Source organism: Oryctolagus cuniculus, chromosome 4, assembly GCF_964237555.1.
Source record: "Oryctolagus cuniculus chromosome 4, mOryCun1.1, whole genome shotgun sequence".
Lineage (NCBI taxonomy): Eukaryota > Metazoa > Chordata > Mammalia > Lagomorpha > Leporidae > Oryctolagus > Oryctolagus cuniculus.
The window spans coordinates 175,921,420-175,949,241 of record NC_091435.1 but is presented as its reverse complement, the minus strand read 5'-3'; the positions used below and the strand labels follow the sequence as shown (position 1 = coordinate 175,949,241).

At 42.8% G+C, this 27,822-nt stretch overlaps 1 protein-coding gene and 1 long non-coding RNA gene across 2 annotated transcripts in view; one reads left to right on the top strand and one right to left on the bottom strand.

The window, feature by feature from the left end:
- The first annotated feature begins 228 nt into the window (after positions 1-228).
- On the top strand, positions 229-27,704 carry LOC127488060 (uncharacterized). Its single transcript, XR_007915459.2, has 3 exons — positions 229-603; positions 27,326-27,468; positions 27,575-27,704. It is a non-coding gene; the product is annotated as an uncharacterized lncRNA (long non-coding RNA).
- Positions 16,739-27,822, bottom strand: part of BFSP2 (beaded filament structural protein 2) — a 50,350-nt gene continuing 39,266 nt past the window's right edge. The window contains 3 exon segments of the mRNA NM_001099963.1: positions 16,739-16,978; positions 18,417-18,637; positions 27,323-27,454. Of these exon segments, the coding sequence (NP_001093433.1) occupies positions 16,975-16,978; positions 18,417-18,637; positions 27,323-27,454 (357 nt within the window). The 3' untranslated portion in view covers positions 16,739-16,974.

Sequence of the window (27,822 nt, the reverse complement as noted above, 5' to 3'; positions counted from 1 at the left end):
TCTCTCTCTCCCTTCCTCTCTCTCTCTCCCTTCCTCTCTCTCTCTCCCTTCCTCTCTCTCTCCCTCACACACACACACTGTCTAACTATCTGCCAAATAAAAGTTTAAAAAAAAAAAGACACAGGTGGTGAGGTCTGATAAGGACTGGGGGACATTACATCATAAGAAACCAACCAGCTGGCTACTGTATTACTTCACCCACACTACTGCACCACAAGTAACCACACCCAGGAGACCCCTAAAACACCACTGGTCACACTCAGACACCAAAAAAGATGAGCCTGTGATTGCTGACACCCAGGGCACCTTCACCGCCTGCCTACCCCAGAGCAGGGATAAAAAGGCAAGCCTCACAACCGCTCTTCATCCCCTGGGGGACCACGGCTCAGTGCAAATGAAACTCTGCTCACATCTCCACGACTGAAGCTCTGCTCGCCACCCTGCCGGAGCCACCTCGCCTGGACGTCCCAGCTGCTGCCAGAGCTGACATCGGAGCAGGACTGGACCTCTCATCAGGTGACCTCTCCAGCCCTTCACCTTGCCATCCGTCTCGGAACTTCGAGCCTACTGCCCGACACGCCAGTCATCCCACGACTCCTGCCTGTAAGTAACTGTTGAGATCTGTCTCTCCAAGTGGTAATGGAGACTTTGGACTCTGGACTTTGACTTTTTGTGACTGTGATATGAACCTGAAGAATGCAGCATTCATATTACACCCTTAGCCATGAGTGTTTAGATTGGTTATGCTTTTATGCTTTGTATGTGTTATATTACTATTGCTGGATATTTCTGGAAGTGGCCTTACTCCTAGATGTGTGCTATGACCTGTAGACTAATGACATATTGCGTGGTATTGAATATTGAATACTAAATTGTATTGAAAAGACTAGCACGACTCTGTGCGATTCTGCCCTGTGCTCCGACACATCGCATTAGCCTTGTCGAGCTGTGCGTCGTGGTGCTCACGACAGGAAATATCTCCCAGCATAGTACCATTCAGACATACGAGGGAGAGGCCCCCACCCAAATCAGAACAGGACCAAGGATCTGAGGAACAAGGGGAAACTAGAGAGTGGGTCTCCTCAGTAACAAGATGGAAACAATCTGGGTAAGTGTTCGATAGACAGCAGTAGTTGCAGACCTCTACATCAACTGGATTATTCAGTGTTTGGCCTAGGCAAAGTAGGTAATACAGAAACATCTAAAATATTTTGGTGTTCATAACCATAATCCCTGATATGTGTAGGCAGACAGGAGGAAGAAGGGCTGGGCTGGGATAGGGGGTAAAAAAGGGACGGGAGGTAAAGGGTATAGTGGAGGGCAGGAAGGAGGAGAGGTTGGAAAGGCAAAGAATCAGAAGACAAAGCAATGTCTTAGGGTCGAATAGAAGGAGTAAAACTCCAGGGTGAGAGCTCAGCCACCTGAAGACAGAGCCCCCCTGTTTTAGCTCAATCCTTCACCCCTCAATTTGGGATGACCAACACTACCTAGTGGGCCAGCTAGGGCCAATTTTCCTAAACTCAGAAAGAAGCTAACAGAGAGACATGAGCAGCCATCTCTAAACAAATCTCTCACGTGGGCAAAACGTTGTTCATTCACAGGCATCTCCTCAGTGCCCACAGCAGGGAAATGGAGGTGCCTGCCTTCTCTCATCCTTGGGGGTCTTCGGAGCTCAGTGTAACCTAGGAACCACAACCAAACAATGAAGGCAAAGCCAAGCATGTTTGTGTCTCTGAGAACACGCATACACTCACCATGGAAGACACTGCATTTGTTGACAGATGCTTCCTACAGCCTAACCTATCCACTCAGATGATAGACTCAGACTCAGGAAGTGAAGCAAAAGTGAGACTTGATTAATAGTCTTACAAGATCTCATGCCTGGTGGGCCAGCCCACTAAGGGTAGTTTATAGCAAGCTCTTTACTCCCTAGCGTGCAGATCTCTCCCTCAGCTCCTCACTGACTGAGAAACAATGGGACATTTGCTTCAGCTGTTTTGGCTAACATGTTGGTTGTTGACCACTCATAAAAATTCCAGGACACTCCCCAGGGCATTCTAATATCAATTATCTAAGGTTTTATGGAGGAGGTGCCCCCTCTTGCTCACAGACTGCTCAGCCCTTTTGCTCTATTCATGCCTCACCAGGAAGGGCAATTTCCTTTACAAGGTCTAGCTGTTCCTTGTTAAACCTAGCTGAAATACCCACAGACACATTAGGAATGATGCTTAGCCGAATGCATATGGCACCTGGTGGCCCAGTCCAGTCACTACATTAAGTTAACTTTTATATTGTGATCACATGTGAAGTAAAAACACCAAGAACAGGCAGATGTTAGCATTCACAGTCATAATCCTTGATATCCATAGGCAGGCAGGCAGGAGGAAGAAGGAGGGCTGGAAGGGGAGAAGGGGTTAAAAAAAAAAAGGACGCAAGGGACAGTGTGTACTCTAGGGCAGGAAGATGGAGAGGCAGGAAAGGCAAAGAATCAGCAGACAGAACAATGTCAAAGCCTCAAGCAGAAGGAGTAAAACTCCAGAGAATGCAGCCACCTGAAGACAGAGCCCTAAACTTTAGCCCAATCCCTCACCCTTCACCCCTTGTGACCAACACGACCTAGCGGGCCAACCAGGGCCAGTTTTCCTGACTTCAGGAAGACGCTAACAGAGTGCAGATGGGCAGTCATCTGTCAAATCTCTCGTGTTGGAAAATGTTCATTCACAGGCATCTCCGCAGTACTCACAGCAGGCAAACTGAGGCGCCTGCCTTCTCTCGTCCCTGGGGGTCTTTCAAGCTCAGTGTAGCTCAGGAAACCACGTCAAGTAATGGAGGCAAACCCATGCATGTTTGTCTCTCGGAGAACACGCACACACTCACCGCATGTGGTCCTGTGTTTGTTGACAGATGCTACCTAAAGCTTCGTCTGTGTGAAAAACAGCCTCTCATCCAGACGGTAGACTCAAGAAGTGCAGCAAAAATGAGACTTAATGATCTCACAAAGCCTTGTGCTTGGTGGGCCAGCACTCCAGGTGTGAGTACAGCAAGCTATTTATTGCCTGGCACACAGATCCCGCCCCCAGTTTCTCATTGGCTAGGTACCAATGGGTTCCAATCTTCTCGGCATTTGCTTCAGCTGTTTTGGCCACCAATATCCTGTTTACCTAAAAACTTTCAGCTGCATGTAACCTAGCAGTCTCACTTTGAAAATGAGCCGTATTTTTTTTCTCACAGTGTGGAATTGTGGAAAGAAGTTCTTGGCCGACACATCTTTGTGCAGAGTAGCATGTATGGGAGGGGAACAAGAGCTTGTTTAGAGGAGGTAATGTATTTGCTTACACAAACCCACACTCCTGCAGAAACGCTCACAACAATCTAAACTGTGGGAAATATCACTAAATTCTCCCCTTGCTTAATATTTCCTGGAAAGGGTCTCTCTTAAACTGCCTACGTCTCTACCCTCTGGGAAATTAGAAATTCCCCCAAATACCCTGACAGGCCTTAGCCTAGTACTTCACTCCAGTGGTGGTACAGATTCCAAGAACTCGTGTGGGGGTTTTCCCCCTAAAGCCTTGAAACCATGGAATTCAGACTTGTCCCTGTGCCTTTGGTTTTCAGCTGTGTGTTTCTAGCTCCCATTCCATGACAAGCAAAGCCCCCTCTCAACCATCCCCACCCACACTCCTACACAGAATTCTCACAAAGGTCCGTGGGCTGTGTTTCAGGTCTTTGTGAGGCTTGCTGTCTCCCAAATGCACAACAGGAGGAACCTGGAATCAGGACTAGAGCCCAGAGAGAAACCAAGGAAAACCTATATGAGATGTAGACATCCCAACAGATGACTTAGCTGCTGCCCCAAATGCACATCCATGAACCCACCTTTTAACTCTTGAAACATTTAAGAGAACAATACATAAAATAATTAAAACATGCATGTTTGTGCACACAATGTATGAAGATGTTAGCTATATTAAGAAGTATTGGGCCAGCGCCGCGGCTCAATAGGCTAATCCTCCGCCTTGCAGTGCTGGCACACTGGGTTCTAGTCCCGGTCGGGGCACCGGATTCTGTCCCGGTTGCCCCTCTTCCAAGCCAGCTCTCTGCTGTGGCCCGGGAGTACAGTGGAGGATGGCCCAAGTGCTTGGGCCCTGCACACACATGGGAGACCAGGAGAGGCACCTAGCTCCCGGCTTCAGATCAGCACGGTGCGCCAGCTGCAGCGTGCTGGCCGCAGCGACCATCGGAGGGTGAACCAACGGTAAAGGAAGACCTTTCTCTCTCTCTCTCTCTCTCTCACTGTCCACTCTGCCTGTCAAAAAAAAAAAAAAAAAAAAAGAAGAAGAAGAAGAAGTATTGCACCAAGACATCTAGGAAAAGAATTTGCATATGCTGTTGTAGGTGGCACCAACTCAGATTAAAGGACCATGTATGTAGGATGTTTGTGTCACCCAAGTGTTAACATATTTTAGATAATTTTTAAAGATTTATTTTATTTGAAAGGCAGAGTTACAGACAGAAAGAGGGAGAGGCAGATCTTCCATCTACTGATTCATTCCCCAAATGGCCATTATGGCTGAGGCTGTTCCAGGCCAAAGCTAGGAGCTTCTCCCAGGTCTCACACTGGTGCAGGGGCCCAAACACTTGGGCCTTCCTCTACTGCTTTCCCAGGTGCATGACCAGGGAGCTGGATTAGCAGAGCAGCCAGGACCCAAACTGGTGCTCATTTGGAATGCCAGCATCATAGGGAGCCGCAAACACTCTCCTGTAGATGACTTTGTGTGTGTGGTTGAGGAATTCATCCAGACTGGTGTCTTCACTCATAGGCCAAATTCCCATGCATTGTGTCTTCTTGACATGGTAATTCTCAACGTATGATGCTCTTGTCGCTTACACTAATGTCACCAGGATGAGGATCCCCAATATGTACAAAGAAGAAAATGAGGAGGAAATCAAAACTCTTCACTATAAAAACTCAACTGAATGGAGGGAATGCAGTAAATGGAGGAAATGAGGGACAAAAATCATTTCAGGCAACAAACCGTAAAACTTCAGAAGCAATAGACTAATCATTTTAATATACATAGTTTTGGATAGCCTAAGAAAAGGCAGATATCATCAGAATGAACTTTTAAAAACTAATTTGAACCATACACTGTGTAAAGAAAATGTCTTCAGATTCAAACACATAAATAGGTTCCGAAAAGGACATCATAGAGCAAAACCCACTGTGGCCATACTAACATCATGTGTATGTGTGAGACAAGAATTATTACTGGAACCAAAGAAGGATAGTACATACTGTTGAAAATTGCATGAAGAAAAAAATTGCCTTAAGGCAATATAATACGGGGTAGGCATTTGGCCTATTGGTTAAGAAACCTGATCAGATGCCTACTTGCCCTATTATCATTCAAAGCAGCATGTTGTGGCCAAGTACTTGAGTCCCTGTCATCAATATGGGAGATCCACATGGAGATCCAGGCTCCTGGTTTGGTCTGATTCTGCCCAGGCTCTTGTGTTGTGATGAGTGAGTCAGTGGCTGAATTATATTTCTCTCTCTCTCTCTCTCTCTCTCTCTGCTCCCTTATCTCTGTCATTCTACTTTTCAAATAAATATTTTAACAAATCAGTGAAAGCAAACTTTGACTCTTTGACAAATTAACACAATTAACAAACTCTTAGGTATGTCATGGGAAAAAGAGAAACTTTCACTAGGAGCTTTTTGCTTTTACTTCTTAAACTTCTTATTTGGTGAAGTATTAAGCTTTTGTATTGTAATGTAACTTCAAAATACATTATCTCAAAAACTAAAAAACGAAAAGGGGAAGAGAGGAGGACACAAAGGGAAGGGGAGGGAGCAAGGGAGGGAAGGAGAGAATATCTTATGTTCTGAGAATTTCGTTCTGAGAACTGTGTCTACAAACCATATTGAATCTGTTAAAAAAAAAAAAAATTAAAATTGGGGCCGGCACTGTGGTGTAGCAAGTTAAAATCCCAGCCTGCAGTGCTGGCATCCCATATGGGTGCCGGTTCGAGTCCTGGATGCTTCACTTCTGATCCAGCTCTCTACTGTGGCCTGGGAAAGCAGTGGAAGGTGGCCCAACTCCTGGCTCCTTGCTTCGGATCAGCTCAGCTCTGGCCGTTGCAGTCATTTGGGGAGTGAACCAGTGGATGGAAGACCTCTCCCTCACTGGCTCTACCTCTCTGTAAATCTGTTTTTCAAATAAAATAAAATCTTAAAAAAATTGAAATTCTCAAAAAAAGGGCTTAAAAGAATGAAAAAGAAACTTAGACACTAAAATCAGAAATAAAAGAGTGAATACTACCACTTAACTGACAGAAATAAACATAAAAACAAGAAAATTCTATGGACATTGAACTCCAACAAATTAGGTAATGAATGTACTGGACAAATTCCTATAAACCTACACATTTCATTAGTCACATGTTCCTTTGTGTTTCCTTGAATTTCTTATTGCTACTACTGCTTTTCAATATCTATGGCCTTCTAATCTCTCACTTCACTCAGGAGAGCAGCTACATCACTGTCAATATCCCAGGGTGGGGTTCCATGTGTATCTATCTGATTAAGTCATTCTTAATCTTTGTGACTTCAAATAAAACAGCTTCTCATGGATGCGCTCAAGCAAGGAGACAATCGGGGTGCAATAATTTGTGGAAAATTTTCAGGGCTTTACAGAACAGAAACAGATAAGCAATGCTTAGGGTGGTAAGGGCTCTGCCCTCAAAGCGACCTCATCACCTACCAAAGGCCCTCCTAACATCATCACGATGTGGTGAGGATGGTAACAGAGACACTGAGGGAGGCACAATTATTCAGTCTATAGCTCCGTCATGGACAAGCATTTGATATGTTCAGTAATTAGCATTTTGGTAGTTTATCTAACCATGAAATGATATAGATTTTTATTCTAGAAAGACATGACATTAAACAAATCTAGGAATTCTTTTAACTAATTTCCTAGTAACTATTATTACCTCATGTGCATGTTAGCTAAGTAGCACGAGAGTAGAAATCTAAAAATTTTCTGCATAAGGTTTTAGATTCACTACTGTGCTTGACATGCATGAGGTAAAGGATATCACACATTTCACTTTTATAGCATCTTCCCCTTTCCATTTGCTCCGAGGTTAAGTTTATGTTTCTTTTTTTCTTTTTTCTTTTTTCTTATTTTTTTTTTTTTTTGACAGGCAGAGTTAGACAGTGGGAGAGAGAGACAGAGAGAAAGGTCTTCCTTTTGTCGTTGGTTCACCCTCCAATGGCAGCTGCGGCCAGTGCACCACGCTGATCCGATGGCAGGAGCCAGGTGCTTCTTCTGGTCTCCCATGCGGGTGCAGGGCCCAAGTACTTGGGCCATCCTCCACTGCACTCCCTGGCCACAGCAGAGAGCTGGCCTGGAAGAGGGGCAACCGGGACAGAATCCGGCGCCCCAACTGGGACTAGAACCTGGTGTGCCGGCGCCGCAAGGTGGAAGATTAACCTATTGAGCCGCGGCGCCGGCTAAGTTTATGTTTCTATAACCTTAATTTTCCAGTAGACACAGTAGTCAATTATTGGACCAGTAAAGCTAATTAGAATGAAAATAGATATTCATGTTAAACATAATGCTGACAACTTGAAAGACAGAACTGATTTTATTAAAACTATAACACTAACTTGTTATTTACCAAAGATTTACCTAACTCATGTGCATTTGAAAAGCATTTGGCTTTGCTTCTATGAGAACCTTAGCTATTATACACACACACACACACACAACACACACACATGCATATAACATCATTTACATATTAGCCAACTTTTCTAGATCTCCAACTGATTACATTAATTACTTCTTATCCTCTAGACAAGGAAAAATATCACATATGCATAACATAGATTCATAAATAATCACAGAGACAGATGCAGAGATCTTACAGATTTCATTGTAAACTGATAGTCATACATCAATAATATGAAGCTCACCAGTTAATATCCACAATGTATAAATTTACAGTCCATACTGGTGGAGTGCACTTCTAAGAATTTCCTTTGATGTATGTGGACTTATGGAGACATATATATATATATATATATACACACACACACATATTCTTATGGAGACTATATTTATACACACACACACACACACACACATAGTCTTATGGAGACTATATATATATACACACACACACATTCTTATGGAGACTATATATATATATACACACACACACATATTCTTATGGAGACTATATATATATATACACACACATATTCTTATGGAGACTATATTTATATATATACACACACACATATCCTTATGGAGACTATATATATATACACACACACATATTCTTATGGAGACTATATATATATTTATATATACACACACATATTCTTATGGAGACTATATATATATTTATATATATACACACACATATTCTTATGGAGACTATATATATATACACACACATATTCTTATGGAGACTATATATATATTTATATATATACACACATATTCTTATGGAGACTATATATATATACACATATATATACATATATATATATTCTTATGGAGACTATATATATATATTTATATATATACACACATATTCTTATGGAGACTATATATATACACACACATATATTCTTATGGAGACTATATATATATATACACACACACATATTCTTATGGAGACTATATATATATATATACACACACACATATTCTTATGGAGACTTTCTCTCTCTATATATATATACACACACACACATATTCTTATGGAGACTATATATATATACACACACATATTCTTATGGAGACTATATATATACACACACACATATTCTTATGGAGACTCTCTCTATATATATATATATACACACACACACATATTCTTATGGAGACTATATATATATACACACACACATATTCTTATGGAGACTATATATATATATATATACACACACATATTCTTATGGAGACTATATATATATACACACACACACATATTCTTATGGAGACTCTCTCTCTCTCTCTATATATATATACACACACACACATATTCTTATGGAGACTATGGGTTACACCTTAGTGGAGAGACTGAGAAGACATTCACCAGCTGTTTGTCTGCACAGCTCACCTATCAATGAGGATCAAATATTCGGGCTATTTTCAAAAAGTTTTTCTCTACTTGAGCTTCAGGTAGTTCTTTTCCTTGAAAGAACTTTGGGTACCTTTGATAGCCCCTTAGAGGCAGGGGACCTAAACACAATGTGACTGTAGAGAGCTGAGGGAATGAAGTGGCAAGGGGAAAGTGTTACAGGGTGTACAGAGAGATGTAGGAAGTTAAGAGTCCAGAGGGGACGTATTAGAACATCACAGCATTTGGAGACAGTAATGAAAGTGGCAGGAAGAGGAAGGATGAGAGAGCCAGTGGGAAGTGAGAGGTCTAGTGTAGCCTCTTTGAGGAAATTTTATAGAAATTTGGATTGATGACTGGGGAGGAAGAGAGAAAGAGAGAGAGGCAGACACAGACAACTTCCACCTACTGCTTCATTCCCCAAACAGCCACAGTAGCCAGATCTGGGCCAACCTGAAGACAGAAGCATGGAAATCAATCCAGGATACCACATGGTTCAAGTACTTGGGTCACCTTCCAATGATTTCACATGAGAGAAAAAGGAACAAATGGACAACACACAGGCCTCACAATAATCAAAGAAAAAAATGTCGCAGCCCAGGGAGCCAAAGAAGAATCCTTACTCAAGATGGAGAGCCAAGACAAAGACGTTCCCATCTAGAGGTACCTTTCAAATGAAACCCAGGACTCTCACTGAGCTGCAGAAAACGCACTCAGAATCATGGGGATCAAACCGCCTGGCCAGTTAATAAAAGTGCACCTGGAGCAATGTGTCAGGAGTCTTACTCACCACTGTGTTGAAAACCCACTAGGGAGGAGTGAAGAAGAGGACTGCAGTGTGCATACTTGGGGTCCCCAGTGAGAAATGCCAGAATCCAATTATGAATTTGATCCTCTACAAGTCATGGCACCGTAACTGCTAATTAAAATATTATTTGACCAATGTTAAAAAGAGTAGAGAAAATTCTATTCAAAGGGGAACTACTGAGAAGGCTATCACCACTATGGGGTCATAAACTAGAGGATACAGAAGGAATCCAATCTGAATATGCATGGACGAGTTGAAAAATAACCACAAGTCAGAGCGAGGGCAGTATATCCAAATAGAGTTGAAGGACTTGAATTTTATCTGGCAATACAAGACAATTTCCCATTCTTCAAAAGGAACAAGATAAAATAGTTTTTTTTTAAATTCTGTCCATTTGTTCTTGTGTACAATATTTTACCTTAGTATGAAATGATATTTGGTATTCTAAAAATCCAGTCATTCAGAAAAATCCATACCAGAAAGAATAAATCTACACACCTGTCAAGAAGAAATCATGAGGGCTGACACTGCGCCTCCTCGCATACATCACTGCACTATGGTGGAAAAAGGAAGGATGGTGCACAGAGAGAATGGAATAAAGCAGGAATCACATTGCATACGACTTTTTAAAAATAAATATAAATGTCACAGTAACTTAGAATAAGAAAATGCAGGATGGAGAGAGAACTACTGAACATTTCCTTCTCATTAGAGGCTCGTTTCACAAAATCACCCTGTCCTCCTCTAGGAGGCCTTGCACTTGACAGCCTGTCATCTTGTCCCCTGAGGTATAAGGTTTGTTCAACCTCTGTAAAGCACCTGCTTACCACTAGGAAGAGCAACCAAACGAACAAGAAACAGAGATCAGCTCAGGAGGTGTCTAGTTCTTCACTGTCCGGATTCTGGTCTTGGACAGTCATGATATCTTGGTTGCTAGTATTTGGAGCTTTGATGTTATAACTGGAACACATGCAATCAGAGAAACTTCATTGAGAGGCAGGGGTTAGAGAGCAATGCATATCTCAGAGCAAGACCTTTAATGAGGATTAACAGTACAGAAGAGTGCAGGCTATGATATTTAGCTCATAAATGATTTAATTTATATTCTTACTTTTGAGAGAATGAATTGTTTTACATGCCTTTCTGGAAATTTATAAATTGGAAGATTCACTATGCATCTGTTCTACAAACCTTCCTTAGATGGCCAGCACACTTTTTTTTATTTAATTGTACATAGTTTTTGGGTAGAGTGTACAGTGTGTAATCATCAAATCAGAGTAATCAGAATTTTCCATCTCCATAAACACAATAGCAGACTTTTTGGTAAAAAAAAACATTTTAGTCATTTTCCAATAACTAAAGAATTAGAGAATTCAAAAAAAAAAAAAAAAACCTTTGATTTGGGCCAATCTTGAATCTGGAAAATATCATGCTGAGTGAAATAAGCCAGTCCAAAAGGGACAAATATCGTATGCTCTCCCTGATCGATGACAACTAACTGAGCACCTAAAAGGAAACCCATTGAATTGAAATGGACACTATGAAGAAACAGTGATGTGATCAGCCCTTGTCTTGTCTGTTGAGGAACAACTTACTATTTTATTCCTTTTAATATTTTTTTGTTGTTTGTTCTACTTAATACCACTGGTTGAACCCTGTAATTAGTACAGTTATTCTTAGGCATTTAAAATTAACAGAAAAGTGATCTCTGTTAACTATAAGAGTGGGAATAAGAGAGGGAGGAGATATACAGGTCGGCATATGCTCACTCGGACTTACCTCCAATGGTAGAGCTAGAAATGTGCCAGGGGATTTCAATTCAGTCTCATCAAGGAGGCATGTACCAATGTCATCTCACTTGTTAAAGTGAAAAGTATAAGTACATAACTGATCAAAAAGATAGGGTAAGTGTCAAAGAGATTTCACAAATAAGACCAGTGTCTGCAAATGATGAAGGATAGAATTAAGAGGGAGAGAATGATCCTGCGGGGGAAGCAGGACACACAGCAGACTCATAGAATGGCAAACGCCCTAAGCAGCACTCCGGCCTCAGAATCAACACTTGGGGCATTCGGATCTGGCTAAAAGGCCCATGAGAGTATCACAGGCATGGAAAGCCAAGACACTGTGGCAAAAACTACCTGAATGAAAGATCCTGGTGAACAAGATCCCAGCAGAAAGAATGGGCCATCAAAGAAGGAGGCACCTTTCTCTGAAGGGAGGAGGGAACCTCCACTGTGATATGGCCTTGACTAAGTAAGTTCAGAGTTGGTGAACTCAAGGGGCTTCCATAGCCTAGACAGCTCATGGCAAGAGTCTCGGGTGATTACTAACATCATAAATAAGAGTGCCAATTGTTAAATCAACAATGGGAGTCACTGTGCACATGCTCCCCACGTAGGATCTCTGTCCTTAATGTGTTTTACTGTGAGAGTTAAAGATAACACTACTGGTCGAATAGTACTCTATATCTTATGCGGTTGTGTGGGTGCAGTCTGTTGAAATCTTTGCTTAGTATATACTAAGTTGATCTTCTGTATATAAAGATAATTGAAAATGAAATGATGAAGAGTGGGATGGAGAGGGAGTGGGAGATGGGATGGCTGCAGGTGGGAGGGAGGTTATGGGGGAGAAAGCCACAACAATGCAAAAGTTGCACTTTGTAAATTTACATTTATTAAATAAAAAAAGAAAAAAGAAAAAATGAAAAACTTGGCATTTCTGGCCCAACATTATGGGATACCAACACTGAAATGGAGTTGAATAGTTGCTGTCTTTTGGAAAAGATAGGATTCTTTCCCAAATGGCCATGGTCTCCACACTGCTTGCTGCTCTCATTTGTCTTACCTGCCCAGCCTTGTCAGCATCTGAATTCCCAACCCTGATAAAAATTTGTAATTATATAAAATGTCAAAGATAGAACAGCAGGGCATAACATAGGATGAATCTTATGTGCCATTATCCAGTTTCAACAATTATTCCTAGACAATCTTGTCTCACAAGAACCCTAACCAAGTCTCCAGCACACTTGCATCCCCCCAGGACTTCTTCGATGTAAATTTGGACAGTGCATCATTTCTTTCTTGAGCATTTCAGTGAGTCTTTACTGAAGAACCCCACGTGTGGTTCCAAATCAAGTCTCATTCTGCTATACATATGTGTCATAGTTTACAGCATGATAATATGACATACTATGGAGAAACAGTAGCTAATACATCAGAGGACTTCAGCCTGGTCTAGAGCACTGTGCTAGGTATTTAGGGAGATTGTATCATGTACGCCTCTCATCAACTTTTTGACAAATACAGTACTTTCATTCTCAAGCTACAGTCTTTTCATAAAAGTCCTTTTTAATTTTTCCTTGTATGAATATACATTTTTTTTGACAGGCAGAGTGGACAGTGAGAGAGAGAGAGAGACAGAGAGAAAAATCTTCCTTTGCCGTTGGTTCACCCTCCAATGGCCGCCACGGCTGGCGCGCTGTGGCCAGCACTCCGCGCTGATCCGAAGGCAGGAGCCAGGTGCTTCCTCCTGGTCTCCCATGCGAGTGCAGGGCCCAAGCACTTGGGCCATCCTCCACTGCACTCCCTGGCCACAGCAGAGGGCTGGCCTGGAAGAGGGGCAACCGGGACAGAATCCGGCGCCCCGACCGGGACTAGAACCCGGTGTGCTGGCACCGCAGGCGGAGGATTAGCCTATTGAGCCGCGGCACCGGCCTGAATATATGTATTTCTATATACATAAACAAATATGTGCATGACATTATATATGCATATCTATATAATATACAGCATTTTAATATATTACTTGTATATTTTTCATACATATTTAATCATACACAGTAGCTAATTTTTGTAGTTTGGTTCTATGTTCTTCTATTTATAAAAACCTATTTATACCCAGCTAATGGCAAATTTCCATAAGCTAGATTTGTCTTTTCTGATTTCCACCCACAAATATTTCAGAATTCACAACTAATTCCTGAGGTGACAAAGACAACACAATCTCAAGACTCAGAATACTGAGCACCAGGAGCGCAAGTCCTGAAGCAGCTTGCAGAGCGGCTATCCTGCCAGTGGAAAGAAATGGCCACCAAGAAGGATGTACTTTCTCTGAAGGGAGGAGAGAACTTCCACTATGCTTATTGCCTTTTCAAGCCAGTGGATCCAAAAGGCTTCCATAGCCAAGACAGCTCATGTCAAGAGCCTTAGGTGATTACTGACTTCATACGTTAGAGTGTTATTTGTTAAATAAACAACAGTCAGTGTGCACTAACTTTTCAAGCAAGACCTCTGTCCCCAAAGAGTTGTAACATGAGACTTAATAGTAAAACTTGTTCTCAAGAATCACTTCCTTTTAGTGTATTAAATGGAGAATATTATTATGTCCCATAAGTTCTAGTTATGTCTAAGAACTCACAAAAGATATACCATCCTTGGGTTCTTCTTTAAACACAATTAAGTTTCTAAAAGGAAAGAATGGGGAGGAGTGAAGGAAAGAAAGAAAAAAGCAAAATCACCTTCAAGAAACAATAACATAGAACAGCCCTTGTATAGACTGTTGAAGAACAGTTGTCTTAGCTTTTTTCATACCGTTCTTTTTCTTTTTCTTTCTCAGACAAAATAGAAGAGGGAGGAGGAAGAGAGGGGGAAGAATGGGTGGGAGGCCAGGTACAGTGGGAAGAATTACTATGTTCCTAATGTATTTATGAGATACAAATAAAGATAGATGATTGATTAGATAGAGAGATAGAGAGAGAGAGAGAGATAGCCAGAGCCAGGGGGCCAGCAGTGCCTTTTCATATCTGCTAATGAAGCCACAGTAGCAAGAACTGAGTGTGGGTGGGAGGGAGGGTAGAAAGTAACACTACATTCCTGAATCTGTATATATGAAATACCTGACGTTTGTATCCCTTAAATACAGTTTTTAAAAGAGAAATATCAAGAACGGAGTGAGGAACAGGAAGCCCCAGGCTGCCATGGCCCAGCCAGAAGCTGATTAGCTGAAAGACCCACAGCAGCTGCCTGAGAGCACAGAGCTCGGCACGCCGCGCTGCGTGGTGGAGACTCCCTCCTCCCAACGTTGAAATGGCTTCCAGACCCTGGAAAATGCATGGCCATTCAGAAACAGACCTCCCTCCCTTTGATGGCTGATCCTCTAGGGATCAAGTCTCCAGCTGTGTTTGAATTCAGGATTCAGGTTTTGGCTGTGGGAAAAATATCTAACAGTAACAAGAAAGAAACTTACCTGTGTGGAGTGCACGCACCATAGCCTGCACCATGGCTGTCCTTTATCTTCAGGCAGGGCCCTTGTACCCAGGTGGTTCAACTGTAGGCAGGCCCATAGGGTGCAGCTACCGGACAGTTACTTCGCTGAAATGTAGTAGGTGGTGGTACCTTGCCTCTTTCTGTGCCTCAAACAAACTGAATTGTATAAAGGGGCTGACAAACTATAAAAAGTGCTCTACCTATGTGACTTATTAATAAAATTCCTACAATCCTGCAGGCAGAAAGGAAAATCATTTGGAGCAATTTCAACTGGGAGACTCCATTTCTTGCATTACTTTTCCGTGAAGCCTCTTAGGGGTAAAGGAGTTTTGTTTGTGTGGGCCTTGGTTATTTGGAACCTCAGGTGGGTTGGTCTCCCAATGTGCCCCTAATGGATTAGTATCTCACAAGGACAAAGAGGCAGCTTGGATGTGTTGCTCTAACTCTGTGTAACAGGTAGAATGACAGAAGCTTGAGGGAAGAATTCAGAAATTAGTGTGGACTATTTTGATTTATTGTTTCTGCAGTTTTAGAGGCACTGAGGGCCTGTGGTAAGGCACAAGTGACAGTTGTTTTTTTTTTGTTTTGTTTTTTGTTTTGTTTTGTTTTGTTTTTGACAGGCAGAGTTAGACAGTGGGAGAGAGAGAGAGACAGAGAGACAGAGAGAAAGGTCTTCCTTTTCTGTTGGTTCACCACCCCCCAAGTGGCCACTACAGCAGGTGCGTTGTGGCCGGCATGCTGCGCCAATCCAAAGCCAGGAGCCAGGTGCTTCCTCCTGGTCTCCCATGCAGGTGCAGGGCCCGAGCACTTGAGCCATCCTCCACTGCACTCCCGGGCCACAGTAGAGAGCTGGACTGGAAGAGGAGAAACGGGACAGAATCCGGCGCCCTGACCGGGACTAGAACCTTGGGGTGCCGGTGCCTCAGGCGGAGGATTAGCCTAGTGAGCCACGGCGCCAGCCATGACAACTTCAATCTAATCAAGAGGCCAGGGAATCTTTTCTGAGTGGTGACAGATGCATGACCTATATTTGGCCGGCCTAGGCCCTTGAGAGGGCTTCAGAAAGGATACTGGAAGAAAATTCTGGAACTGGAAGTGGGGTGACCAGCACAACCTCATTAGCTCCCCACAGGCATACATTGTATACGTGTTCTGCCAATAGCAGATGTGTGCACAGAAATATACATGCAGAGTGCATTAAAGATATCTGGATACTCGGTGATGCCTGTGATTATGATACATGCAAGAAGACACCATACTACTTCCTGGTCGAGCAAGAGTGTTGTTGTTGTTGTCACACACTGTGGCAATCCTGCTTGCCATGAGCACAGTTTTGTCTAAGTGGCACTTTGATTGATTAATCGATCCAAGAGCAGCCGACCCTTGGATGGGATGGCAAGGTAAGTGGAGCCACACTCCAGGACCCTTCCAAAGCCATCAAGATTGGCTCTATGAACAAGGGCCAGTCAGGAGAAGTGACTTCCATCCCCAACCAAAAGTCAATCAAGTAAGGTGGGCAGACTGGAAGCCACACACAAAGCATTTATTTGGAGAGGTACAAGGGAGGTTGCTCGAGCTACAGACTACTCAAATTGAAGAAAAAGGACACTCTCCACTTCCAGGAAGCTTTCTGCTCGAGTTGAGTCAACTGGGAAATCATCAGGGACTGAAGTGCAGCAGGAAGTTTCTCAAGCAACTTCATTGGCCGCTGGCAGCAAGGAAGTCGCGTTTTCTTCATGGAAATAGGACATTCCTCCACTAACTGCAAAAACACATATAAGTCAGAAAAAAAAGGGATGAGGAAAACACAACAAGTTCATGGGAATGATAGACGTGTCCTGAGAAAGATCTGGCCTTTGGAACATGACAGTTTGGGGTTTTAAATTACTGCTTGATGATTTTTAGTGTGTGACCTTGGGAAAATGATTCCAGTTTTCTGGGGCTTTTCTTCCTGTCAGTAAAATTGGGATAATTATGTAGCGCTTGCAGAGTTTGGGGAAGAAATGAAGATAAAGAGTTAGGTCTGTGCTGACACAATTCAAGCACTTACAAAATAGAGTGCTTATATTCTTGTAAATCCGTCCTATCTCACCACACTTTGTTTGCTTAAAATGACTGTGTGTATTTATTCAGATGCTCATATGCAATTGAAAAATTCCCTCTGTTAGAAACAACTGACTTTTATAATCAACAGAAACCAATTTGCTAAAAACTCTATTGGAAAAAAGCTGCATTGCATGTTTTTCTCTGAAAGAAGGTCTGAGGTAGCTTCCATGTGCCTCTCTCACTTTCTGAAGAGAGATGAACGACATTTTCAGAAACAGCAGAGACCTGGGCTCCAGGCCCAGTTTCACCTCCCCTCCCTGTGTGATAATGGATAAATGTGTTTCCATGCTGGGCCTTTATATTGCCCCCGACCCATGAGGGATTGTACTATATGATTTCTAAGTTGTCTCTTACACCTGCTATTCTATCTCCTATAAAATATGCACCATAAGAAATTCAAATGGCCAACAGAAACCTGAAAAATGCTCAGGATAACTAGCCATCAGGGAAATGCAAATCAAAACCACAGTGATGTTTCAACTCATTCTCACACAGAACTCAACAAACAAAAATACTGGCAAGGATGTAGGGGGAAAGATACCCTAATCCACTGTTGGTGGGAACATAATTTGGTTCAGCCCCTGTGAAAAAAAACAGTATAGAGATACCTCAGAAATCTTAATATAGACCTACTATGTAATCCAGCCACCCCACTCCTGGAAATTTACTCAGTCCAAAAGAAATCAGCATGTCAGCCCCAACCCAGACCTACTAAAGCACATCTTCATTTTAAATAATTCCCAGGCGTTCAGAGTTAACATTGCACTTTCGGGATCACTGAGTTATGGCCTTGCCCATTGAGTTCTACCGCATGTATCCGAAGACTTACTCAGAGCTGCCAACTATGTCCTAGGCATATATAAGTGTGCATGTGCGTGAATATAAACACAATACATACATGCACACTTACACATACGACTACCTGGATGTGACTAGAAAAATTCTGGAAGGCCACAGCTGGTCTGTGGGGATGCGGGGAGGGGGAGCGTTTACGGTGATTTCTTATCTTAATTTCTTCTATAGTGTCCGGGGAAATTATTTTTAAGCCCGCTAGCACGCGCTTCTTCTACAATGCAATGAGAAGCCACACGCACCCACTCTCCTCCCTGTCCAGCAGGGCGTGGTAGGACGCCACGTCTTTCTGCAGCTGGCTCTTGAGCGCCAGCAGCTGCGCGCGCTCCCGCTGCTGCTGCTCGGCCTCGGCGCGGATCTCGCCCAGCTCTGCCTCCAGCCTGCCCACCACGGCGCCCAGGTTCTGCAGCTCCATGTCGTGCCAGTGCTTGGCGTCGTGCAGGGTGTTCTCCAGGCCCCGTTTCTACGAGAGAGCAAACCTGGTCCAAACCTAAGGCCCAAGGGCTGGGTCCCTGAGGGAAACGGCCCTGCTGCCCTCTTCCGGAAATTCCTTCCCCCACCCCTTGAAGTCCTTTCCCCACCCCCACTCTCCACCCCACCCCCACCCCTCACGCTGTTGAAGCCCCATTCATCGCTCTGCGCCAATGCTGCCACCTCCAGATTTTCTCACATGGCTATCCTTAGAACGAATGTCTGGCCTTTACAAACTCTGCGTTTTTTCTTTAGGGTTTTAGTCGTAGGTTAGAGTTTAGTAGTAGTTTTAGTCATTGCTACTCCCTCTTCCTCCGCTGCCCCTTCAACTGTGGGTTCCTGCCAGCCCAAACTTAGTCACTCTCTGAGCTATGCATTCTCAGTCTGCTTTGTTGGTCTCCACCACACTCATGCATTGGCAATTCCACCACAAACCACTTCCCCCCAGCTATGGGCCCATAGCTGCACTGCCTGCTGGAAGTACAGTTCAGACTTCAATCAAGGCATCCAAAAACGGAGCCACTGGCCTCCTTCAAATCTTGTCGGCACCCTGCCATTCTGAGCATCTATTCGTGAATTCACAAGAGCTCAACACTGGGGAAAGATATGTCCCTTCTCTTCTTCCTCTCATTGAAACAGAATCTTCACTGCCTCTGCGTATCCTGCGAAGTCTGCACACCAGGGCCCTCCTGTCCTGTCTAGCCACCATGGCCTGGGAGCAGATAATTATCACTTCTCACTTGGAAAAACGTTACTGGCCTCTTAGCTCATCTCCCTGTAGTTCCTTCTCCGCCTGCATCCTGTACACATCACTGCTGTGCATTATCTAAACTCCAAATTCGACTTACCTCTCCTGAGATTAAACCCCACTGATAGCTATAGCTTCCCAAGCTCCTGACATGGCACACACGACTGCCACTATCAGTTCAATTCCTACCTGGCCTTGGAATTTATTGGGGTCACGTTCTTTCCTGCACCTGCACCTCCTCCTCCATCCCTTCCAGCATCCTCATCTGCCTCATTCTGCTTATCCCCAAGTCCAAGTTCAGGAGGGCTTCCCTAACCCTCCATGCCCCTACCACCACAAGGCTAGGGGCCTCTGTGTCTCCAGGACAGCCAAAACGCATGCATGCCTTAAACTCACCGCGGTGGACTAAGCTTGCTTAGGGGCATATCTCTTTTACTAGGGTGACACTTGACAGAAACCGAGTTTCTGCAACCCTAGTGCACAGGACAGGGCCCGGCACAAGTAGGTATCTGGTATAGGTAAGTCGCCCCAAATCTCCAGATGACAGAAAAGGTATTGTGGTTATACTTAGTGCCTCACCTTTCTACCTCCCTATTACTCTAGAAACCCTCTTTATTCTCATTTTCCCATATGTCTCATCTGAAACCTATACAGATGATTAGTAAACATTTTTTGGAAAATAGTGTGCACCTCCATAGAAAATTATTTTAATTATGGTGGACCTATACTTTAGTATCTGACTCTTTTACATATAATACATAAAAAGATAAATATACTTCTAAATTGGATTAAATCGAATCTTGATTAAACAACCTTCTGTACCCTTCTCTCCAAGACAGATTTTTCAGAACTTGTAGTTATGGCTTGAATGAGAGATTCTTAGTCATGACATGATCTTAAATCTGGTTGCTATCTGGTCACCATATTATCTTATTTAAATCTTCTTATTTAAAAAATTTTCATTTATTTGAGAGATAGAGTGACATAGAGAGAAAGAAAAACAGAGACAGAGGCAGAGAGACAGACAGAGAGGTCTCCCATCTGCTGTTCACTCCCCCAAAATGCCCACAACAGTTGGGGCTAGCCCAGGGCAAGAGTAGGGAGCCACAATACTGGCCACAGCACTTTCTTCAGATCCTCTGTGCGGTTCATGAGGAAACACAGATAAGTGCTGTACCCACTGAGGGCTAACAACAGGCATTGATCACCTTGGAAGAGAGGAGGCAAGGGTGCAGTTATGCCAACAGAGGTGACCATTCCCCCCTCCTGTAAACAAGAGATCTACCATGCCCAACTTGGATGTCACCCTGGATACTCCCCCCATCCTGGAGCACTGACCATAGCTCCTTGGCCACATCTCACATGCACCTCTGTGTACGCACTGGAAGAACAGGCATTCCACTAAGCCACAAGGATAGAGTTCATGGTTAAAAGCCATCAGAGGAAAAAATCTACAAGTATCTCTTCGAATGCCTAAAAATAAATGCTGAAACTCGCTGGCGCTGCGGCTCACTAGGCTAATCCTCCGCCTTGCGGCGCCGGCACACCGGGTTCTAGTCCCGGTTGGGGCGCCGGATTCTGTCCCGGTTGCCCCTCTTCCAGGCCAGCTCTCTGCTGTGGCCAGGGAGTGCAGTGGAGGATGGCCCAGGTGCTTGGGCCCTGCACCCCATGGGAGACCAGGAAAAGCACCTGGCTCCTGGCTCCTGCCATCGGATCAGCGCGGTGCACCGGCCGCAGCGCGCTGGCCGCGGCGGCCATTGGAGGGTGAACCAACGGCAAAAGGAAGACCTTTCTCTCTGTCTCTCTCTCACTGTCCACACTGCCTGTCAAAAAAATAAATAAATAAATAAATAAATGCTGAAACTCAAGAAATAAGAATAAGGAAGATGGCCGGTGCCGCAGCTCAATAGGCTAATCCTCAACCTAGTGGTGCCGGCACACAGGGTTCTAGTCCTGGTCGGGGCACCGGATTCTTTCCTGGTTGCCCCTCTTCCAGGCCAGCTCTCTGCTGTGGCCCAGGAAGGCAGTGGAGGATGGCCCAAGTGCTTGGACCCTGCACCCCATGGGAGACCAGGAGAAGCACCTGGCTCCTGGCTTCAGATCAGCGTGGTGCACTGGCTGCAGCGCACCAGCCGTGGCGGCCATTGGAGGGTGAACCAACGGCAATTAGGAAGACCTTTCTCTCTGTCTCTCTCTCACTATCCACTCTGCCTGTAAAAAAAAAAAAAAAACCAACAGGCACATGAAAAAATGTTCAAGGTCATAAGCAATCAGGGAAATGCAAATCAAAACCACAATGAGGTTTCACCTCACCCCAGTTAGAATGGCTCACATTCAGAAATCTACCAACAACAGATGCTGGAGAGGATGTGGGGAAAAAGGGACACTAACCAACTGTTGGTGGGAATGCAAACTGGTCAAGCCACTATGGAAGTCAGTCTGGAGATTCCTCAGAAACCTGAAGATAACCCTACCGTTCGACCCAGCCATCCCACTCCTTGGAATTTACCCAAAGGAATTTAAATTGGCAAACAAAAAAGCGGTCTGCACCCTAATGTTTATTGCAGCTCAATTCACAATAGCTAAGACCTGGAACCAACCTAAATGCCCATCAACAGTAGACTGGATAAAGAAATTATGGGATATGTACTCTTTAGAATACTATACTGCAGTAAGAAACAACGAAATCCAGTCATTTGCAACAAAATGGAGGAATCTGGAACACATCATACTGAGTGAAATAAGCCAATCCCAAAGGGACAAATACCATATGTTCTCCCTGATCGGTGACAACTGACTGAACACCAAAAAGGAAACCTGTTGAAGTGAAATGGACACTATGAGAAACGGTGACTTGATCAGCATAGCCCTGTTAATGAACAACCTAATACATTATCCCTCTTAGTAGTTTTTTTGTCTGTTCTACTTAATATGACTGGTTTAATTCTGTAATTAATACACAGTTATTCTTAAGTGTTGAAAATTAACTGAAATGTGATCCCTGTTAAACATAAGAGTGGGAATAAGAGAGGGAAGAGATATATAATTTGGGACATGCTCAAGCTGACTTGCCCCAAATGGTAGAGTTAGAAACATACCAGGGGATTCCAATTCAATCCCATCAAGGTGGTATGTACCAATGCCATCTCACTATTCCAAGTGATCAATTTCAGTTCACAATTGATCATAATGAAAGGACTAAGAGTCAAAGGGAGCACATAAACAAGTCTAGTACCTGCTAACACTAACCGATAGAATAAATAAGGGGGAGAGTGATCCAACATGGGAAGTGAGATACTCAGCAGACTCATAGAATGGCAGATGTCCTAAATAGCACTCTGGCCTCAGAATCAGCCCTAAAGGCATTCGGATCTGGCTGAAAAGCCCATGAGAGTATTTCAGGCATGGAAAGCCAAGACACACTGGCAAAAGATCTCTGTGAGTGAGATCCCAGTGGAAAGAACAGGTCTTCAAAGAAGGAGGTACCTTTCTCTGAAGGGAGGAGAGAACCTCCACTTTGACTATGACCTTGTCTAAACAAGATAAGAATCGGAGAACTCAGAGGGCTTCCATAGCCTTGGAAACTCATGACTGGTGCATAGGGAGATTACTGATGCCATAGACAGGAGTGTCAATTGGTAAAGTCAACAACAGGAGTCACTGTGCACTTACTCCTCATGTAGGATCACTGTCCTTAATGTGCTGTGCATTGAGATTTAATGCTATAACGAGTACTCAAACAATATATTTCACTTTGTGTTTCTATGGGGGTGCAAACTGTTGAAATCTTTACTTAATGTATACTAAACTGATCCTCTGAAAAAAAAAAAAAAAGAAAGAAAGAAATTATCAACTCCCAACTTGACTCTCACAGGGATTAAACATGACAATAGGTCTGATCTGATTTCATCATCATTTAAAAAAAAATCATCTATTATTTTTCACTTTATGTTTCTGTGTGGGAGCAAACTGCTGAAATCCCTACTTAATGTATACTAAGCTGATCTTCTGTATATTAAGATAATCGAAGATGAATCTTGATGTGAATGGAAGGGGAGAGGGAGTGGGAAAGGGGAGGGTTGTGGGTGGGAGGGACGGTATGGGGGGGAAGCCATTGTAATCCATAAATCGTACTTTGGAAATTTATATTCATTAAATAAAAGTTAAAAAAAAAAAAGAATAAGGAAGACAATATGCAGTGGAGGATGGCCCAGGTGCTTGGGCCCTGCACCCCATGGGAGACCAGGAAAAGCACCTGGCTCCTGCCATCAGATCAGCGCAGTGCACCAGCCACAGCGCGCCAGCCGCGGCGGCCATTGGAGGGTGAATCAACGGCAAAGGAAGACCTTTCTCTCTGTCTCTCTCTCTCACTGTCCACTCTGCCTGTCAAAAAATAAAAAAAAAATTTTAAAAAAGAATGTTTAGATGAGAGATGATGAAATGCCTGAAACCTTATTCCGAAGATTAATCACAGAATTACTGAAAAGCCATCAGAAGCAAATCCATGAATTAAAGCAATCCATACATGACATGGATAAAAATTTTTCCCATGAAATTGATATTTTAAAGAGAAATCAAAATAAAATATTAAAAAAGAAGAATTTAATAGCTCAAATAAAAAAGACAGTGGAAACTATTAAAAATAGACTTGGTGAGGCAGAAGAATGAATATCTAAGCTAGAAAAGAAATCTTTGGAAATTTTTCAATCAGACCAAAAAAATTTAGAAAAATTCACAACAGTGTTAGAGATTTATGGAATACTATGAAATGACCCAACATATGGGTCTTAGGAGTTCCTGAAGGTATGGAAAGAGAGAATGGATTAGAAGGCCTATTCAGTGAAATAATTACTGAAAACTTCCCTAATTTGGAAAAAGGAAGGGATGTCCAAGTACAGGAGATGCATAGAACTTCATATAGACATGACCAGAAAAGATCTTCAGAATGACACACTGTAGCCAAGCTTTCAACAGTAAAATAGAAAAGATTCTAAAATGTGGAAAAGCCAGATTACTTTCAGAGGATTTCCAATTAGACTCACAGCTGACTTCTCATCAGAAACCCTAGAGGCTAGGAGGGAATTGAAGTACATAGTTGAAGTCTTAAGAGGGGAAAAAAAAAATTGTAACCCAGAATAGTGTACCCTGAAAAGCTCTCATTTATGAATCAAGAGAAAATAAAGACCTTCCATGAACAGAAATTGAAATAATTTGTCACCACTCATCCAGCATTACAAAAGATGCTTAAGGATGTGCTACACACAAAAACACAGAAAGACACTCATCATTATGAAAGAATCTGAAGGTAGAAAATATCCCAGTAAAAGTACAAAGGAAATCCAAAGTAAACAACAGAAATATTAATAGAAAAATGTCAGGGTGCCATGCTATTTAAAAGAAATGTTAATGTGGGGCTGGTGCTGTGGCATAGCGAGTTAGGCCGCCTCCTGCCATGCCAGCGTCCCTTATGGGCACCAGTTCAAGTCCCGGCTGCTCCACTTCTGATCCAGCTCTCTGTTATGACCTGGGAAGGCAGTGGAAGATGGCTCAGTCCTTGGGCCCCTGCACTCCCTTGGGAGACCCGGAGGAAGCTCCTGGCTCCTGGTTCCTACCTTCGGATTGGTGCAGCTCTGGCCATTGTGACCAGTTGGGGAGTGAACCAGCAGATTGAAGACCTCTCTCTCACTCTCTCTGCCTCTCCTTCTCTCTGTGTAACTCTGACTTTCAAGTAAATAATAAATCTTTTAAAAAAAAAAGAAATGTTAATGAATCTAAAGGGAGACATAGACTTCAATAGAACAGTAATGGGGCACTTCAATACCCTACTTTCATCAATGGCAGATCAACTAGACAGAAAGTCAACAAACATAGCTAATTGACACTATGGACCAAATGGACCTAACTGATAACTACACAACTTTTCACACCACAGTTGCAGGATCACATTCTTTTCATGGAACTTTCTCTAGTATAGACCATATGCTAGGCCATAAAGCAGGTCTCAGCAAATTCAAAAAAATTTAAACTACACCATGCAGTCCCAAACAAGACAGATATCATATGTTTTCCCTGCTCTGGGGTAACTAATAGTCTCTCCAGTGTGATGTTTAGGATGAAATGGACATTGTGAGATGCGATGATGGTTAACACCCTTATCTCTTCTGTTGAGGAACAGTATATTGCTTCTTCATACTATTTGTTGAACTCTTTACTTAATGTAGGGTTAACCTTACAAGTGTAAAGTAAACTGAAAATTCATCTTTGTAAAAATTAAGAGTGGGAATAAGAGAGGAAGGAGGAAGGATTGGAGCGTGGGCTGGAGGGAAGGTAAGGTGGTATACTTAGGAAGCATCACTATGTTCCTAAATCTGTACATATCAAATACATGAAACTTGTATAACTTAAATAATTTTTTAAAAATGTGGCTATTATTAAAGATACGCAAAGTAACAAATGGTGGTGAGGATGTAGAGAAAGAGGAACTCTTACACACTGTTGATGGGCATGTAAAATAGTTCAGCCACTATGGAGATTTCTTTGAAGTCTAGAAATAAAATTGTCACATGATTCAGTAATCCCACACTGAATATGCATTCAAAAGACATGAGCACACTGTATCAAAGATATACCTGCTCCACTATGCTTATTGCAGCACTGTTCACAATAACCAAGATATGGAATAAACCGATGTATCCACTATCAGTTGAATGGATAAAGAAAATGTGGAATATATCCATGATGGGGCTACTATTTGGCCATAAAAAAGAATGAAATCCTGTTGTTTGCAGTAACATGGATAAAATTAGAGAATGTCACATTAAGTGAAATGAGTTAGACACAGAAAGACAAATGCCACATGTTCTCTTTCATTTGTGGGAGCTAATAAAAATTCATTCTAGGCCCAGAAGTTTGATTACAAGAGGCTGGGATTGGTGGGAGGGATAAAGTGTGTTTGAATAAAAAAACTGGAAGCTAGGTGTGTTTCATTAATTAAAACAAATATACTAATATGAAATGTCAATAATAGGGCAAGCTAGGTATGGTTTATTGATCATGACAAATATATTACAGTAATTTAAGATGTTAATCATAGGGGATGCTGTTGTGGGGAATATACAACTCTGTACTACTTCACAATTTTTGATTTATAAATTTAAAACTATTCTGAAAAAATGTAAAAGTTTTAGGTATTCAATACAGATGCATTTTTTCTCAAGTATTTTCCATGTATGGTTGGTAAAATTCATTAGCATGCTAGACTCCTGGAGATTGGGGGGGGTGGTAAACTGCAATTACGTTAATTAATATAATTAAAAATGAAAGAGACTTGCCTGCAAACACAATGAGTCTGAGGAACTTAGTAGCTGTCCTAGGCTTGGTTTTCTGGAAGCAGAGCCTGAGACAAAGATCCTGGAACTTCTAAATACTTCAGGGATTGCTCTCGGGACAGGGAAGGGGGGAATGAGGAAAGCAGTGTAGGGCAGAGGCACTCGCAAGCATGTGGGCTCAGTGGCAGCCTAGCTAAAGCCTGACCCCGCGAGAGATCTGGAATTTGGATTGTACCACAGAGCTGTGCTTTAAACACCCCAGCTGGTCAGCTTTGGCTAAGGGCTTGAGGCTAGCCCCAGTCCCTGGGCCAGTAGCCTTCTGCTTAGCTGAGGGTAATTCTCTGGGGTGGCTGAAACGCAATAGCTTTGGACAGTAACAGTCACCATTCCCGGCAGTTTCCTGGTAGGGGTGTGTCGGTAGTAAAAGGCACTCAGTATCTACTACACTTGATGTGATCAAGCATCTGATGAAAATCTCCTGGGCAAAAAATCATATTCTGTGAGATGCTAATCCATTGCAAATTATGACCTGAATGACTAGTTGAGAGTTGAGAGTTAAAATTAGCACAAGTAACACCACGGCTCTCCTTGGTTCACTCACCAGGGCCCGTAAGGATTCCGTCTCAGCCTGGAGGCTCTGGACTTGGCACGACGTGTTGTGCAGCTCCACCCTGAGGGCAGCAGCCATCTTCGCCTCCTGGGTTGGGGCCACGCAGGCCACCTCAGCCTGTTGCTGTGGGGAATCAGGTCTCAGTATGAGCAGGGATAAGCCAAAATTCTGAACCTAATCTTCCTTCTCAGTCTTTCTATCCTCCGATGCCTGCCTCTGACCACAGTCCCCTTTTTCCTACAGGTTCCTCACAAAAAATGCATATAGAAATCCAGTTGTTTTGAACACATAATGCCTTCAAGTGGAATAAAATTCAAAAGAGCTCCTAAGGAATATTTATTCCAATTTATTTCCTGAGGAATATAATTCCTTTTTCAGTGCATCCTAATTATCCAGTTCTGTTTGCAATTTCCTATACCCCTTCCTGAAATACTTCCCATATTTATAAATAAATATTTATGACGATATATTTAAAACATAAAATGGCTTGA